We start from the raw sequence: 15,550 nt of genomic DNA, 5'->3' as shown, positions 1-15,550 counted from the left end.
AGTTTTGCCTCACTGAGCACCTACTATGTGCAAGAAGCAGCTTTAGAAACTGTAGGGGATGCGAAAAACAGGAAATACTTGTTATGGTAAAAGGCAATAAGTTATAGACAGAAAAGGAGTCAAATGTTAAGTCAGGGTGTGTGAACTGATTCTGTCTCACACAGATTTGGGGAGCTCTCTGAGCCTGTTTCCTCATCTATGCAATTAGACTGGGGATCATGGTAGTTCTCTCCTCACAAGGCTGCTGTAATGAGTAACAAGTGTGCAGGTCAAGGGCCTTAGCAGTCCCACAAGGCACTCGTTTAACATTTAGAGTGACCTACCTTGGGCCAGGCACTGCAACATGCCATGGAGGGGCCACAGAGTGGAAGTTGCTTTCTACGTGGTCATGGTCTAATGCAGGGAGACAGATGATGTATGTGCTACATATAATGTATGCATACTGTATATGCATTGGCACTATTTGTTACACAGTAAAAAAACGTAAGGGAATAGAAAGTGGCGGGGATTTACTACAGGTCCCCATAGGTGGTGTTTGAGTAAACGGAGGGAAACATGCAGGGGTTAGGGCTGGTCATTCCAGATTGGAGTGAACCTGAAGGACAGTTAGGAGATCTCATATGGCTGAAAAAGAAGGAAAAGAGATGAGGTCAGAGGTTACAGTGAGGAAGATAGCCCAGGCCATTGACTCCACCAGTTACCATGTAAGGTGGGGAGAGGACAGATGGGAAGAGTACTCACAGCATACAGAGAATAGATGGTGGCTCCAATAGTAAAGAATCTGCCTGCGATGTGGGAGACCTAGATTATCCTTGGGGCAGGAAGTCACCCGGGATAAGGATATGACCACCCATTAGACTATCCGTCTAATCAATATGGTTTTTTCAGCAGTCATGTATGGATGTGAGTTGACTATAAAGCTGAGCACCAAACTGATGCTTTTGAAATGTGGTGTTGGAGAAGACTCTCATTCCCTTGGACTGCAAGATCAAACCAGTCAACCCTAAAGGAAATCAACCCTGAATATTCATTGAAGAACTGATGCTGAAGCAAAACTCCAATACTTTAGCTACTTGATGCTCATTGGAAAAGACACTGATGCTGGGAGATTGAAGGCAGAAGGGAGCAACAGAGCATGAGAGGATCTGATGGCATCACCCAACTCAATGGACCTGAGTTTGAGCAAGCTCCAGGAGTTGGTGATGGACAGGGAAGCTAGGCATGCTGGGGTCAGAGTCCAGACATGACTGAGCAACTGAACTGACAGTATTTCTGTCTAAAGCATTTCATGGACAGAGCCTGCTGGGGGCTGTGTCCAACACTTTCTGTGCTTCAAAAAAAAAAAAAACTGTTTCTGCTGCAGCTGTTCTAAGTGGCAACTACGATCCCACAGGCAGTGCAGTACAGATTAAAAAACCAAGACTAAAATCTTTGTTCAGCAGCACACAAGGATGCTGTCCATGGAATTCTCCAGTCAAGGATACCAGAGTAGGTTGTCATTCTTCTCCAGATCTCCCCAACCTAGGGATTGAAATCAGGTCTCCTGAACTGCAGTCTTCACTGCCTGAGCCATCAGGCAGCCCTTATTCCCTTATTGGCTCGAGGTCTCTTAATTTTTGCTAGCTTGTTTCATCAAGGTTAGGAGGTTAAGAGAGGAAGGGAACTATCAGAGGATGTCAACAAGTCATGTAGAGTGTGGGATCCACCTTTTTTAACTCAGTATCATTTGGTTCAAGGTCTAATGACTCAAGAGAACAGCATTTTCATTTAAAGGATTTTATTTCTCCAGACAGGAAGGCTACAAAGTTAAAACCTTAATAACCAAAACTTAATATAACACTACATTTTTCACAACAGCCACAAGATTTTTACCTCTGGACACTCAGGTTAAACAACAACCTAAATCTTCATGCTTTCTCAGAAGTAAATGTACATCTTTCTCAAGAGGCCTTGCATTCTGACTCCACAGCTGAAATTCCTTAAAAAGAAAGATACATCACAATCAGTACTTCATTAGGATGCAAATGGCTGTTTGGGATGTTGGAGTATCTAGACTTCAGGAACTAGGATGATGCACAGTTAGTTACCAGACCAAGGAGGGAGGCTTCCAGTCTAGGGTCTGCCCATCAAAGTCAATATTGTTCCTGATATGCCAAATATTGATTCTACTCAACATTCTGCATGAAATAAATGCAAAGGATACTTTAGGGACAAATGGAGGCATCTGAAGGTAAAGGGGATAAGCAGGCATACAAAGTGTTATGTTTAAGAAGAGAGGCAGAAGGTAAAAAAACTGTCTCGATTTGCTCACTGTGATGATGCAAGGCAGTAGTTAGTTTTAAAATATTTATTTCTATTGACTTGGCTGTACCAGGCCTTAGCTGATGCACATAGGACCTAGTTCTCTGACCAGGGGATCAAACCCAGACTCCTTTGCCACTGGACAGAGGAGTCTGTCCGCCATGTTTAAGAGGCACATGGAGTAATGTATTGAGGTTGGCATCCAACTAAGTGTTAAGAATTCAGTCTTTCATAATGAATTATAAGCCATCTGGAACTCAAAAGGTAACTTGGAACCCAACTTGCAACTGGTCCCCAAGTCACTCCCAAGTGGGCAAACCCAACACTTCTCTACCTGCAACACATTCAGTTATCATTTTACCAAGGGGTTAACACCTAGCGGACAAAAATTTACAAAAATCTTACCTATTACAGAACTGAACCAAACTGAAATCAGGCAGCCATCAACCTATGTAGGCCCTGATGTACACAGGGCTCTGGTCCTGTAGGAAAGTAACAGGAAGCAAAGATAAATGATTTGAATGATGTCCAATTCCCACTAAAAAAAAAAAAAAACCATACAGAAAGTCAGTGGTAAACAGAAAACAAATAGGAGTTATCTTTGAGGCCAACGCATCAGACAAAACTGGCTAATAGTTCAGCTGGATCAACAGGGTCGATCTGATGGGGAAAAAAGTCAAGTCATCAGCTGCAATGGCCATACTTGAGTCACAGAAAAGTAGAACATAGGGGGATAACCCCTTCAAAAGAAAAGCAGTTAAACAGATATGACTTACAAATTCTCTCCCAGTCCTGGATCCATCACGGTCCATTCAATGCCTGTTTGCTGCCAACAGTGAGCCTGAGATGAAAACATTTGAAACATGACCTGTTAAGTCAGCTAGATGCAAAAGCAGTGAGGGGACAGAAGAGCTGCTCAAGTTGGCATATCAGACAGAAACTGGCTTAGAGAAGTTAGATCAACATGGTCGATCTGTCGGGTAAAAAAGTTCAGTCATCATTATTGCCAGCAGGAAGCTCTTGGACTCTACAAGGCAAACACCCGGCTTTCTGTAGTTAATATTTGATAGAGACCAGCGTGGCTGGCAAGAGCTGTGGGAAAATGGTTGGCTTTTACTTAAGTGACTGCAGCGTTTTGACTGTCAGGATATCATCATACTTGAACGCAACATGTCATCACTTCTAACACAGCCAGGTGTAAGGAAAACTTCATTTCAGAGCATTCATCCCAGCATTAGGGTGGCATTTTGAAATTAGACTAACATGGTCAAAAGAAACATTTGGCCTTCCTTAGAAAAGCAATGTATCACAGTATGCACCCATTTGGAAATTTAAGTACAAAAAGCTGTTTATTACTAAAAAAGGGAAGGAATGGGCATCTGAGTATGTGGCATAAGGAGCATTTAAAAATTAACACCGATTCACTTATCCTAGTTTGAAATGTGTCTAATACATATGTTTTTGTGAATTATAATAAAACGAATTCAGAATACCTCAAGAAAACCGAGTAACTAAAATATGCTTATTAGTTACCCTTAGTCTCTTTTGTTCCCCTGCAAGGCGGCCTAGCAAACCAAGAGGTTCCTCAGAGCACAAATTCCTGCAACAGGCCAAAAAAAAGAAAAACGTGCTTACTCCAGACGTCAGGAAGCTGAAGGTTCTGCCTGTCGACACGTGGTTCCCTTGGAGCCCCGGCAGGGACCCCTCCGCCAAGATTCATTCTGTAGCGTCTGATCACGCAAATCTGCAAACCAACAAAGAAAGGTCGTCAGTCGCCATCTTTCCAGTCAGAAGAGAACAGGGCACCGCCTTTTGAGGCCGGTGTTATCAGAATTAACTGGCAAGTATTCAAAGACATCAACATGGTCGATCTGATGGGGAAAAAAGTGAGTTCATCATTTACACCGGCCGAGGAACCCTAGGTTTCTTCAGCTCTCATTCATCTCCCCAACGACGCTTAGACCTATTCAGTCAAAGGAGAGGGGACCACCAGGAGAGCCGACGGCACAAAGAGGGAAAAGGAGGCGCAAAGATGCAGAAGCGAGGTTTCTACTCACCACGTACAGTAGCAAATTCTGATTCCAGGGTTGATACGACATCGGATGAGGAACAGACAGCACACCACAAGGAAGAGAGAGCGCCGCAGACGCGAAAGGAAGAACAGCGAGCGAGCCTCCCTTAAGTAGCCAGCGGGGACTCTCACGCCTGCGCACTGGCTCCGAGGCGCTTCCTTTTCCCCGCCCCCGCCAAGCCCGCGCCGCGCGAGGCCCTCTGGGAAATGTAGTCTCCGCGCCGCCCAGACGTAAGAGGTCTTAATGGTCGTCCAGGCCGCTTTAGCCTCGCCCGTTCTCAGTACCTACTAGGCCTCCGGGTGCCGTCGGCCTTGTCGCCATGTTGCGCTTCACAGGCACCGAGCCTTGCGCCGGGTCCCCGCTCCTTTGGGGACGGCTGAAGCCTACAACGGCCTTGGGTGCTGTTAACCCGCCCCCCGCAGTCCCCTCCCTTCAGCGGCGCCCGCCCGAGCCCTCCGGCCCAGGCGCCTGGGGTAGCTGAGGCGACGCCCGCGCATCCGCCCGCCCCTGACGGGCCTCAGGGCGGGGGGTGCCGGCTGTGCCAGGGCCTGGCCCCTCGCTCGGCGCCCTGGCCACCTCCACCCCCACCCCCTCCTCCTCCTCCCCCCGTCTTCCTGCCGGCCGGCCCCTCGCCCCGCCCCGTGTCTGAGGAGCCGGGAAACCGAAAGTGCGCGGCGCCGGGCGGGGCCGCTAACCTGCCTGGGCCCAAGTCCGAGTGCCAGTCGGCGGCGGCGGCGGCGGCGGCGGCGGAGAGAGGACGCACCGGAGCCCGGTGAGCGACCCCCTGCCCCGCGCCCCTGTCCCACACTTGGTCCCGCCCGCTGCCACTCGGCGCCCGGGCCGCCCTTACCCTGCCCCGCCACCCCCTCAGCCCCCGCGTCCCCATCACCCGCCTCAGCCCCCCTATCACTCTCTGAGGACCTCCATCACCCATCTCCGCGCTCGTCACCCCCTCAGCGCCCCCATCATCCATCTGAGCCCCTGTCCCCTCTTCCCAGCGTCCCTCTCACCCTCCTCAGCGTCTCCATCACCTCCTCCGCCTACATCCTCATCATCTAGTTCCCCTCTGTCCCCCACATCCCCGTCCTCACTTTCTCCCACAGCCCCTCGTTCATCCTCACCTTCCATCTCCTCACTCATCCCCCTTCTTCTAGAAGCACCCTCCGCACCTAGACTCCCCATCCCTATTTCCAGGCGCCCCCCTCCCTGCCCCCGGCGCTTCAGCAGGCAACCCCCAGCTGAGCTCAGTTCCGCCCTCCTCTTGAGAACCCCAAACCTCTTGCAGTCTCCCCAACCTCTCCAGCCGCTCCAGGCTTCAGCCTTGCCAGGGCACCTTCTTCGTGGCCCCACCCAGCCCTGGCTGTCCCTTGACCCTATAATAGCTCCATCAGGACCTGCTGAGGCCCTGGGTGTCAGGGACTTCTCCATCCTTTCTTCTACTCTCTCAGGAGCCTGGAGACTTCCTCTAACATTTTTCATTCCACTCTGGTAAATTACATTCTTCTCTGATTTAACTCTTCCATTGGCTTGAACGTCACTGATTTTCTTCTTCCTGTCCTTTGAGGCTTTGATTCCCAAAGAAACCCACTCTAGTTTGCTTTTTTGGTAGCATTTCCTGTTCCTCCCTGCTTCTCCTTTTCCTTGCCTTTCTGCTTTCTTTTCTTCTGTATCTTTTATCCCAGAAATTTGTGAGTTTCTATTTTAGTATTTTTTTTGCAACAAGAGAAGGAATTGTTCCCTGAGAAGTTTTTATAGTTAAACAGAAAAACTAAATGTTGAACTTGTGCCTTGAGAACTGGGTTTGATAAAATGAGAGATGAGATTCAAAAAATATTCCCAGCAGGAAGGAAGGGGACTCCTTTTTCCCATGAAGATAAAAACTACTCCTCATATAATGCCAGATCTGTTCACAGTTTCCAAGTATGAATGTGTTAAAACTTAATGAGAGGGACAGTTGGAAAAGGTCCCTTTGCTGTGAACTCTCAATTACCCACTCTTTCCCCAGCCCACATGATGTGTATGAGTAGGATGGAGAAGTTTCCTTTACAGGGATTTCCTCTTACTCCTGTAGGACTACCTTTGCAAATCAAGATAGAAGAAAGAAGGAAGGAACTGCAGATTTCTGTTTATAGTTGGTCCTGAGAAAACAGTATCCAGTAGATGTTAAGCCTCCTGGTTTTTGAAACATATTATTTCTTTATTCTTGCTCCTGTGGAGGGGAGGGCTTAATCAGTTTGGCTCTGTTCCAGAGAGTAGTATAGGGATATCTGCTCACTAATTATTTACAAACTATAGAGTACTGCAAGCTATAGAGTATTATATAATAGAAGTGTTGGGTGGAGTGGCGAATACATGATTTTGGGGTTAATAAAAGTGTACTTTTTTCTGTCCTGGCAACAATATTTGTTTGCTTTATAGGAGAGGAAAATGAAACCTAGCAACTGATTAAGTAACTTGGCTAAAGGTATAAACCAAACAGGAGTTTTGAATGGGAAATGATGACACTCACTTAACCTCAAGAAAATACAAGGATGCAGGGAAGGGGGAATTTGATCCTTTGGAATTTGATCCTAAATTGTGAATTTCCCATTTTGTATCATAATTGGGCATTCACAGAGTTGAACACTTGTACACATGATTAAAATCTGTGTTTCAGTCTTAGTTAACAAAGCATTAAGATATAGAGGTAGAAGGATTAGCCTGATATTATTTGGGTGTTTGTTTTTTTCTTTTTCTGCTAGATGCTGTGTTTCAAAGGCACTGAAAACTGTCAAACCGTGCAGACTTTCAGACAACTGAAATAACGTGACCGTGGAGGAGATCAGGTGACTCAGACATGGAGGACCGAAGACCTTGTCCAGAGGTGGGACCCAGGAATCCTCGTATTAACCACAGAGGTGAGCAAGATTTTCTACTCTCAGATGATCCCAGATTGATGTTGGTTCCACTTATGATTTTTGACTTTACAAGATAGTCCAAAAGCCATATGCATTGAGTAGAAGCTGTGCTTCACACTTGAATTTTGAACTTTTCCTGGGCTAGCAATACGTGTGTGGTAAGATGCTCTCTCGTGATGCTGGGCAGCAGCAGTGAGCTTCTGCTCCCAGTCAGCCTTGCTGTTCGAAGAGCAAGCAATTAATACACTCAAAACCACTTGTATCCAGACAACCATTTTATTCTTTCAGTACATTATTCAGTAAATTACATGAAATATTCAACACTTTGTTATAAAATAGGCATTGTGTTAGATGAGTTTGCCCAGCTGTAGGCTATTGTTCATGTTCTGAGCACATTAAAGGTAGGCTTGGCTAAGCTATGATGTTTGATAGATTAGGTGTATTTAGTGCCTTTTTAACAATGTTTTGAACTTATAGTGGGCTTATCAGAAAATAACCTAACATAAGTTGAAGAAAATCTATAATGGGAAGGAAATCAAGTTCCTTATGGATGAGCAGGCCCACCAAAATTGACTGCATCTCTCAAGTAAAGAATGGTTTATTCTTGAGAATTCCCTGGAGGTCCAGTGGTTAAGACTTGGTGAAGTGAAGTGAAGTCGCTCAGTCGTGTCCGACTCTTTGCAAACCCATGGACTGTAGCCCACCAGGCTCCTCCATCCGTGGGATTCTCCAGGCAAGAATACTGGAGTGGGTTGCCATTTTCTTCTCCAGGACTTGGTACTTTCCTGCAATGGCCAGGGTTAGTCCCTGGTTGTGGAACTAAGATCTTGCAGGCCGAGCAGCAAAGTCAAAAAAAAACTGAGAATGATTTATTCCTTAGTTACAGCATGAGTGACTTTGAGACGAGACAGCCCTCCCCTTTCCTTAAGAGAGCTTCTAAAATGGTACAGTTCACTTTAGCAAAAGTAGAGATGAGGTATTAGAAATGGCAATAACTGGTTTAGAGCAGCATTATCCAGTAGAAACATAATGCAAGCCAAAAACATAATTTTTGATGTTCTAGTAGCATCATTAAAAACAAAAAACAGGTGACATGAAATTTTAAAACTTAATACTAAATAATCATTTAATAAAATTTGATATTTGTCTTATTTAAGCCGGTATATCCAAATAATATCATTTGATTATAATTGAATATATTTTATTATTATAGTTCTTTTCTTGGAGTTTTTTCCTTCTAGTTTTATGGAAATATAATTGACATATAGCACTGTGTAAGTTTAAGGTATATAGCATAATAATTTGACTTAAATATATATCATGAAATGATTACCAGAATAAGTTTAGTGAACATCCATCATCTCATATAGAGACAAAACCAAAGAAACAGAAAAAAGTTTTTTCCTTGTGATAAAGGAAAAAATTAGGATTTTTAGGGTAAATCTTAGGATTTACTCTCTTAAAAACTTTAATATATAATATATAGCAGTGTTAACTACATTTATTGTGTTGTACATTATTTCTCTACTATTTATTAATCTTATAACTGGGGGTTTGTACCTCTTAATCTGCCTCACCTACTTCTCTTCTTCCCCTACTTCCCTCCCCGGTGGTAATCACCTGTTTATTCTCTGTATCTATAATTTTGTTTCTTTTTGTGTGTGTTTGTTCATTTCTTTTGTTTTTTTAAAGTTCCACATATAAGTAAAGTCATAGAGTATTTGTCTTTCTCTGCCTTATTTCATTTACCGTAATACCCTCTAGGTCCACCCTTGTTGTTAAAAACTGTAAGATTTAGTTCTTTTTATAGCTGAGTTATAGTCCATTGTGTGTGTGTGTGTGTGTATACCCCACATCTTCTTTCTTAATTTACTCAGGCTGCTTCCATATCTTGGCTATTGTAAATAATGCTGTGAAGAATATAAGTGTGCACCTGCCTTTTCTAATTAGTGTTCATAGTACTTCAGCAATTTCAATTTTGTGTTTATTCCCTGGAAGTATTCAGTATTATCATTTTCAGATGTTACCAATATAAAAAATTTTAATGAGGTTTTTAACTTTTTTTCTGTTAAGGCTTCAAAATTCCATGTGTCAGTTTACACATCTTAATTCAGACTAGTCACATTTAAGATGCTTAATAGCTACACATAGCTAGTAGCTATGTGTTTGATGGTATGTGTATAGAGTCCTAGTCACCAAAGCAAAGTTAGTTCCAAAAACATCACTCAATTGCAATGATTATTCTGTTTGCTCAGAACTAAAACAAAACTGAATGGAGCCTTGCCTTTTCCTAAGTTTGCAATATATCCTCCAAATTTCAGTTGTGGAACAGATGAGGAAGAACTGTAGACTATTATTTTATGAGCTATGTGAATGTTGAAAGGTTGAGAAATAATACAATTTTCCATTCTTCCAAAACATTGTCTTCTAATCAGACCAGCATTAAAAGTAGGACTTTTTACCAGTATTAAAAGTAGGACTAAATTTAATGATATCTTGGGAGTCTGAAAAGTAAATGTAAAAGCAACAGTTACAAGGAAATATGTACATTAGTAGATTTTTTTTGGATCTGACGACATGAAATGGCACAGTCGTCTTGAATATGATATTCATTTGAAACTTTCATAACATTTGTTATCATCAAATCATTGCATACAGTCTTATTTTGTTTATTTGTTTTTAAACTCTCCAAGTCATTCTGCTAAGTTGGGTCAGCTCCAGACTCAGTTTTAGAGGAAAGGAAAGTGAAAGAAAATGGGCTTGGGTAGATTGGCCAAGGTCACTTATGAAATGTGTGGCAGATCAAGAAAGACACGTTCAGCCTCATCCACAGGATGGCGTTAGCTTTCCTTTGTCTGCTGGGCACCTCTGCTCTTCTGCAGACCTCCTTGTCTGAGGATTGGGAATAAAGAAGTACTATGTAGACGAACTCGTGCTGCAGAAAGGAGGAAGAGTTAAGTTTCATTTTTCAGTTTCCTGAATCAAAGTTTGAGTTTCATTTTTCAGACCTGAAACAGAACTTGAGTTTCGTTTTTCGGTTTCCTTCACAATCTATTATTTGGCTCAAAAACATCTTGGGAAAGGAAGTCCTACCTTCCCCTTTGCCATCTGATACTGAGCAAAGTTCAAATATATATTTCCCTGTATACTTTTACCCCACTTGATGCCTCTGTTGCCTGTGACCTAATTGTTTAGAGACAGAAACTATGGCCCTAGAAATCAATAGAGTTTTCCCAATAAAAAATGATTAGTATTTCTGCTAGTAATAACTAACATTTAATGAGAGCTCTTTATATGTCAGATAGTATACTAAGCATCTTATAAACATTTAATGTTTACAGCAACCCAGATAGTGAGGCTTAGAGAAATTATACAACTTAGCCAAGGTTGTACAGTAGGGAAGTCCCTAGACCAAGATTTGAATCAGGTCTGTTTGACTATGAAACTCATGCTTTCACTATTATTTGGTATTGGCAAGAGGCTGAGAAAATAAGATGATCTCTTTGAGCCCCTGAAATAATCCCAGCTTATGAAGATTAAATGAGTAATTATTTCTGTCATGTATGAGGTACTCAACAAATGTTTATTCCCTTTTTCCTTTTTGTACCCTCTGAAAAAACAGTATTTTCATAATGTATACAGCAAACATAGTAATCTATTTTATATTTATTACATGACTCGGTAGGAAACCTTTTTTCTCTCCAAATAAAACCTAAGCTTCTCAGTTGTTTTGGAAAATAAAAGTATGTTCATATTGTTGTACTATTGGATTTTCTTGCATCTTGATTTTTATGTTTGCCCCAAATTCCCACTGTGTTTAGGACCTATGGATGGAGAATTACCACCAAGAGCTAGAAATCAGGCCAATAACCCACCAGCCAATAATCTCAGAGGAGGAGCCAGCCAGCCCGGAAGGCATCCCAGGGCCAACAACCATCCTTTTCCTCATCGGCAAAGAGAAGAGAGGTTTGGGGCCATGGGCAGGAACCCACATCAGGGAAGGAGGAATCAGGAAGGGCATACCAATGACGAGCCTAGAGGCCAAAGACATGGTCAGGAAAATGATAACAGGAGGAGAAATGGCAACCAGGAGGGAAGGAACCGCAGACCCCCACCACGATCTGATGAAAACTTCCAGCAGTGGCGGACCCCCCAGCAAAAACCTGCAGAACAGCCGCAGCAGGTGAAGAAACTGGGCTACAAGTTCCTGGAAAGTCTTCTGCAGAAAGACTCCTCTGAGGTGGTCATCACCCTTGCCACATGTTCGGGACTGAAGGAACTCTTGTCTCATTCTTTTATGAAGTCCAACTTGCTTGAGCTCATCTGCCAGGTTGTTCGGAAGGCTTGCAGTTCCAGAATGGACCGCCACAGTGTTCTTCATGTCCTGGGCATGTTGAAGAATTCCAAATTCCTCAAAGTCTGCTTGCCAGCTTATGTGGTAGGGATGATCACTGAACCCCTCCCTGAAGTTCGAAACCAGTATCCAGAACACATTAGCAATATCATCTCCCTCCTCCAGGACCTTGTAAGTGTCTTCCCTGCCAGCTCTGTGCAGGAAACTTCCATGCTCATTTCTCTCTTGCCAGCTTCTCTTAATGCTTTGAGGGCCTCTGGTGTTAACATAAAAGAGGAGACAGAGAAGAATCTGGAAAAGGTCCAGACCATCATTGAACATCTGCAGGAAAAGAGGCGAGAGGGCACTTTAAGAGTGGACACCTACACTCTTGTGCAGCCCAAGGCAGAAGACCATGTTGAGAGCTACCGGACCATGCCCATTTACCCCACTTACAATGAAGTGCACTTGGATGAGAGGCCATTCCTTCGCCCCAACATTATTTCTGGAAAATATGACAGCACTGCTGTCTATCTAGATACCCACTTCAGACTCCTACGAGAGGATTTTGTCAGACCCCTACGAGAGGGCATTTTGGAACTTCTCCAAAGCTTTGAAGACCAAGGCCTGAGGAAGAGAAAGTTTGATGACATCCGAATCTACTTTGATACCAGGATTATCACCCCCATGTGTTCATCGACAGGTATTGTCTACAAGGTGCAATTTGACACAAAACCACTGAAGTTTGTCCGCTGGCAGAACTCCAAGCGATTGCTCTATGGGTCCTTAGTGTGCATGTCCAAGGACAACTTTGAGACGTTTCTTTTTGCTACTGTGTCTAACCGGGAGCAGGAAGATCTCTGCCGAGGAATTGTCCAGCTCTCTTTCAATGAGCAGAGCCAACAGCTGCTCGCAGACGTCCAGCCCTCTGACTCTTTCCTCATGGTGGAGACAACCGCCTACTTTGAGGCCTATAGGCACGTCCTGGAAGGACTCCAGGAAGTCCAAGAGGAAGATGTCCCCTTCCAGAGGAACATCGTGGAGTGTAACTCTGATGTGAGGGAGCCAAGGTACTTGCTCATGGGGGGCAGATATGATTTCACTCCGTTAATAAAGAATCCCTCAGCCACTTGGGAATCTCTGAGGAACGCCGAGGGCTTGAGATGTCCCAGCGTTAATGTCTTAGACCCCTGCCAGTGGCCCTCAAAAGAAGCCCTGAGGCTGGATGACTCCCAGATGGAAGCCTTGCGGTTTGCTCTCACAAGAGAACTGGCTATTATTCAAGGACCTCCTGGAACAGGTAAGATAAAATTTTTCACAGCACATATCTGCCCTATGAGATAGGCAAGAGTGGCTTTGACTCTAGGTTTCTAGAATGTCTCAATTTAAGACATTCCCCTGAAATGGGCATCAAACTTGTTTAAAAAGTAGCTTCTCAAAAAATAAATAGGTGAAAATTTTTAAAAATTAAAAAAAAGCAACTACTCATAGTGATTTTCCAGTGAGGACTCATTGGTATACATGGTAATAGATCAAAATCACAAGGTTAGAAAAGACTTCTAAGGGGTCAGACTTAGGGAGATGCCTGACTTCTGTCTGCTTCATCAAAGGCTGTATTGATTTGCTTGATTTTATGTAAATTTAAATTAAATAGTATCAACTATAAATACCCTGTGTACCAAATACTATCTTATATTTTTTGCATATGTTAACTCATTGCAAGGCTGTGAGGTAGAAGCCATTCCATGCAATAGATGAAAAAACTAAGGCAAAAAGGAGTTGAATGATGTGTTGATGCTCACACAGATGGCAGTTGACAGACCTGAGACTCAGGCAGTTTAGAAGCCAGCTCCTGGCTCTGTCATCTACCTCATTGTACTTGTTTCTCTTGGAAATACACCTACCTACCTCCTCCCTGACCCTGTGTGCCATTCTAACCCTTCTCTGGAATGATAGCTACTATTAGCAGTTTGACGTACATCATTCCAGATGTTTTCCAAAATTAAAACTGATACATCTTTGTGTCTCTGAGTGTGTTTATATGTTTGCATACATACATGCATAGTTTTCCTATTTTTTATATAACAAAAATGAGATTATGCTATATTTATATATATATATATGCTGCTAAGTCACTTCAGTCGTCTGTGTGACCCCATAGACGGCAGCACACCAGGCTCCCCCGTCCCTGGGATTCTCCAGGCAAGAACACTGGAGTGGGTTGCCATTTCCTTCTCCAATGCATGAAAGTGAAAAGTGAAAGTGAAGTCGCTCAGTTGTGTCCAACCCTGAGCGACCCCATGGACTGCAGCCTTCCAGGCTCCTCCATCAATGGGATTTTCCAGGCATGGGTCTACAATTTACATATGTATGTATATAACTACATGTTAGGGATATTTTTACATTCTTTACAGTACAATCACATTTAGAAAAGTACCTCACTCTTTTTACAACATGCCTGTATTCATGGCGTAAATATACCATGTTGTGTTTTTTGTTTGTTTTTTAGTTTCACAGACAGTGCTTATTAAGTATTCATATATCTAGTTCTGTGTGTGTTTATCTTTGAGTACTCTGCTAATTACTTCTGTAGTGTTTTTCCTTAAGGTGGGAATTCACATTAATAGTTAGTAGGTACTGCTATATTACCCTCTCAAAAGAATATTAAAAAAACAATGGGAAGAGGTCCTTAAAAAATACCAATAAAATAATGGCAGCTCATGATAAGAAATTAATGTAACAAAATGCAAAGCTCTTACTGATGAGACACTCATATGATGGGAAAACATGCATAATTAAAATGATGCTTTCAGGGCTTTAGAAGAAGAAAAGGATATACCAGTTTGTACTGCCACCAAGAATGAATTAGTGTTCCTATTTCCTTATATACTTTCCATCATTGTTGTATGTTATCAATCTTACTTTCTCATTAGCAGTTTTCCCTGATCTATGAGATTATAATTTTTGACTCATTTTAATTTTAGTTTTATGTTCAAATTTTTTTTTTAATCCATGTCTTTCTCCCCTCACCATCCCACTTGGTTCTTTTATCTAAAGCAAACGATGTTATTGTCGTCCTATTTATCCTTCCTGAGATAGTCTATGTATATTCAAGCAAATACATACTTATATTTATTTCCCCTACTTTTTTTTTAACTCACTGTGCTAGAAAACAGTTTGCATATTGCTTTGCTAACTTATAAACTATCTTGGTGATCCTTTCATATTGGTGTACAAGTGGCATCCTGTTTATGAGTATGTAATATACCCTTGTATAGTTAGTTTATAATCTCTTTAACCAGTTCTCTATAGAAAGATTTACTAAAACAAACGATGTCAGTAAATAACCTTGTTTGTGAGTCATTTCACACAGAAGCAGAATATGTCCAGGGGAGAAATCTCTAACTGAATCAAATAATATTTGTATTTGTAATTTTAATAGGTAGTGCCAAATTGCCCTCTAGAAATGTATATCACAGTGGTTAATTTGTATTTCTCTAATCAACAGTGACATTAAATATCCTTTCTTTTCTTTATTAGCTACTTATATTACTGCTTCTATGGATTGACTTTTTATATTTGACATATTTCTATTGGATGGTTTCCCTTTCTTACTGATTTGTAGGAGCTGTTAGTATATTTAAAAAATGTTGTGTTCCAAATAAGTTCCCCTAATATTATCATTTGAATTGGGATTCTTTAGCTCCAAGTATAGTAATAATTTAGTAATTTCACACTAGCTTTACACACATACACACACGCACGCAGCTACTAAAAAAGAGGCTACCTGTGAATTTGAGGGGAGGTGATAGAGGGGTCATCTTGGAGGTAGAAATCCCAAAAAGTATCCATTCTAAGGGGAAGGAAGCAGTGGGAGAGAAGGGGCAAATATTGAATTATAAAGATTTTCTTTCCTCTGGAGGTCTCCTTATCCATCCAAGACTCCA

At 42.4% G+C, this 15,550-nt stretch overlaps 1 protein-coding gene, 1 long non-coding RNA gene and 3 other non-coding genes across 5 annotated transcripts in view; 1 reads left to right on the top strand and 4 right to left on the bottom strand.

Annotated features, from left to right (window-relative positions):
- Positions 1-1,760: 1,760 nt before the first annotated feature.
- Positions 1,761-5,020, bottom strand: LOC138417802 (uncharacterized). The gene is made up of 5 exons (XR_011248287.1): positions 4,359-5,020; positions 3,937-4,045; positions 3,078-3,142; positions 2,707-2,783; positions 1,761-1,978 (listed from the first exon to the last, which is right to left on the bottom strand). It is a non-coding gene; the product is annotated as an uncharacterized lncRNA (long non-coding RNA).
- Positions 2,908-2,999, bottom strand: LOC138417936 (small nucleolar SNORD12/SNORD106). The gene has a single exon (XR_011248353.1). It is a non-coding gene; the product is annotated as a small nucleolar SNORD12/SNORD106 (small nucleolar RNA).
- On the bottom strand, positions 3,222-3,312 carry LOC138417937 (small nucleolar SNORD12/SNORD106). The gene has a single exon (XR_011248354.1). It is a non-coding gene; the product is annotated as a small nucleolar SNORD12/SNORD106 (small nucleolar RNA).
- On the bottom strand, positions 4,119-4,210 carry LOC138417935 (small nucleolar SNORD12/SNORD106). The gene has a single exon (XR_011248352.1). It is a non-coding gene; the product is annotated as a small nucleolar SNORD12/SNORD106 (small nucleolar RNA).
- Positions 4,600-15,550, top strand: part of ZNFX1 (zinc finger NFX1-type containing 1) — a 27,039-nt gene continuing 16,088 nt past the window's right edge. Inside the window, exons 1-3 of the mRNA XM_069548773.1 lie at positions 4,600-5,145; positions 7,115-7,270; positions 11,092-12,903. Coding sequence (XP_069404874.1) covers positions 7,210-7,270; positions 11,092-12,903 — 1,873 coding nt within the window. The 5' untranslated portion in view covers positions 4,600-5,145; positions 7,115-7,209. The remainder of the gene's footprint in view (positions 5,146-7,114; positions 7,271-11,091; positions 12,904-15,550) is intronic.

Source organism: Ovis canadensis, chromosome 13, assembly GCF_042477335.2.
Source record: "Ovis canadensis isolate MfBH-ARS-UI-01 breed Bighorn chromosome 13, ARS-UI_OviCan_v2, whole genome shotgun sequence".
NCBI lineage: Eukaryota > Metazoa > Chordata > Mammalia > Artiodactyla > Bovidae > Ovis > Ovis canadensis.
This window is presented reverse-complemented; position numbering and strand designations above follow the sequence as displayed.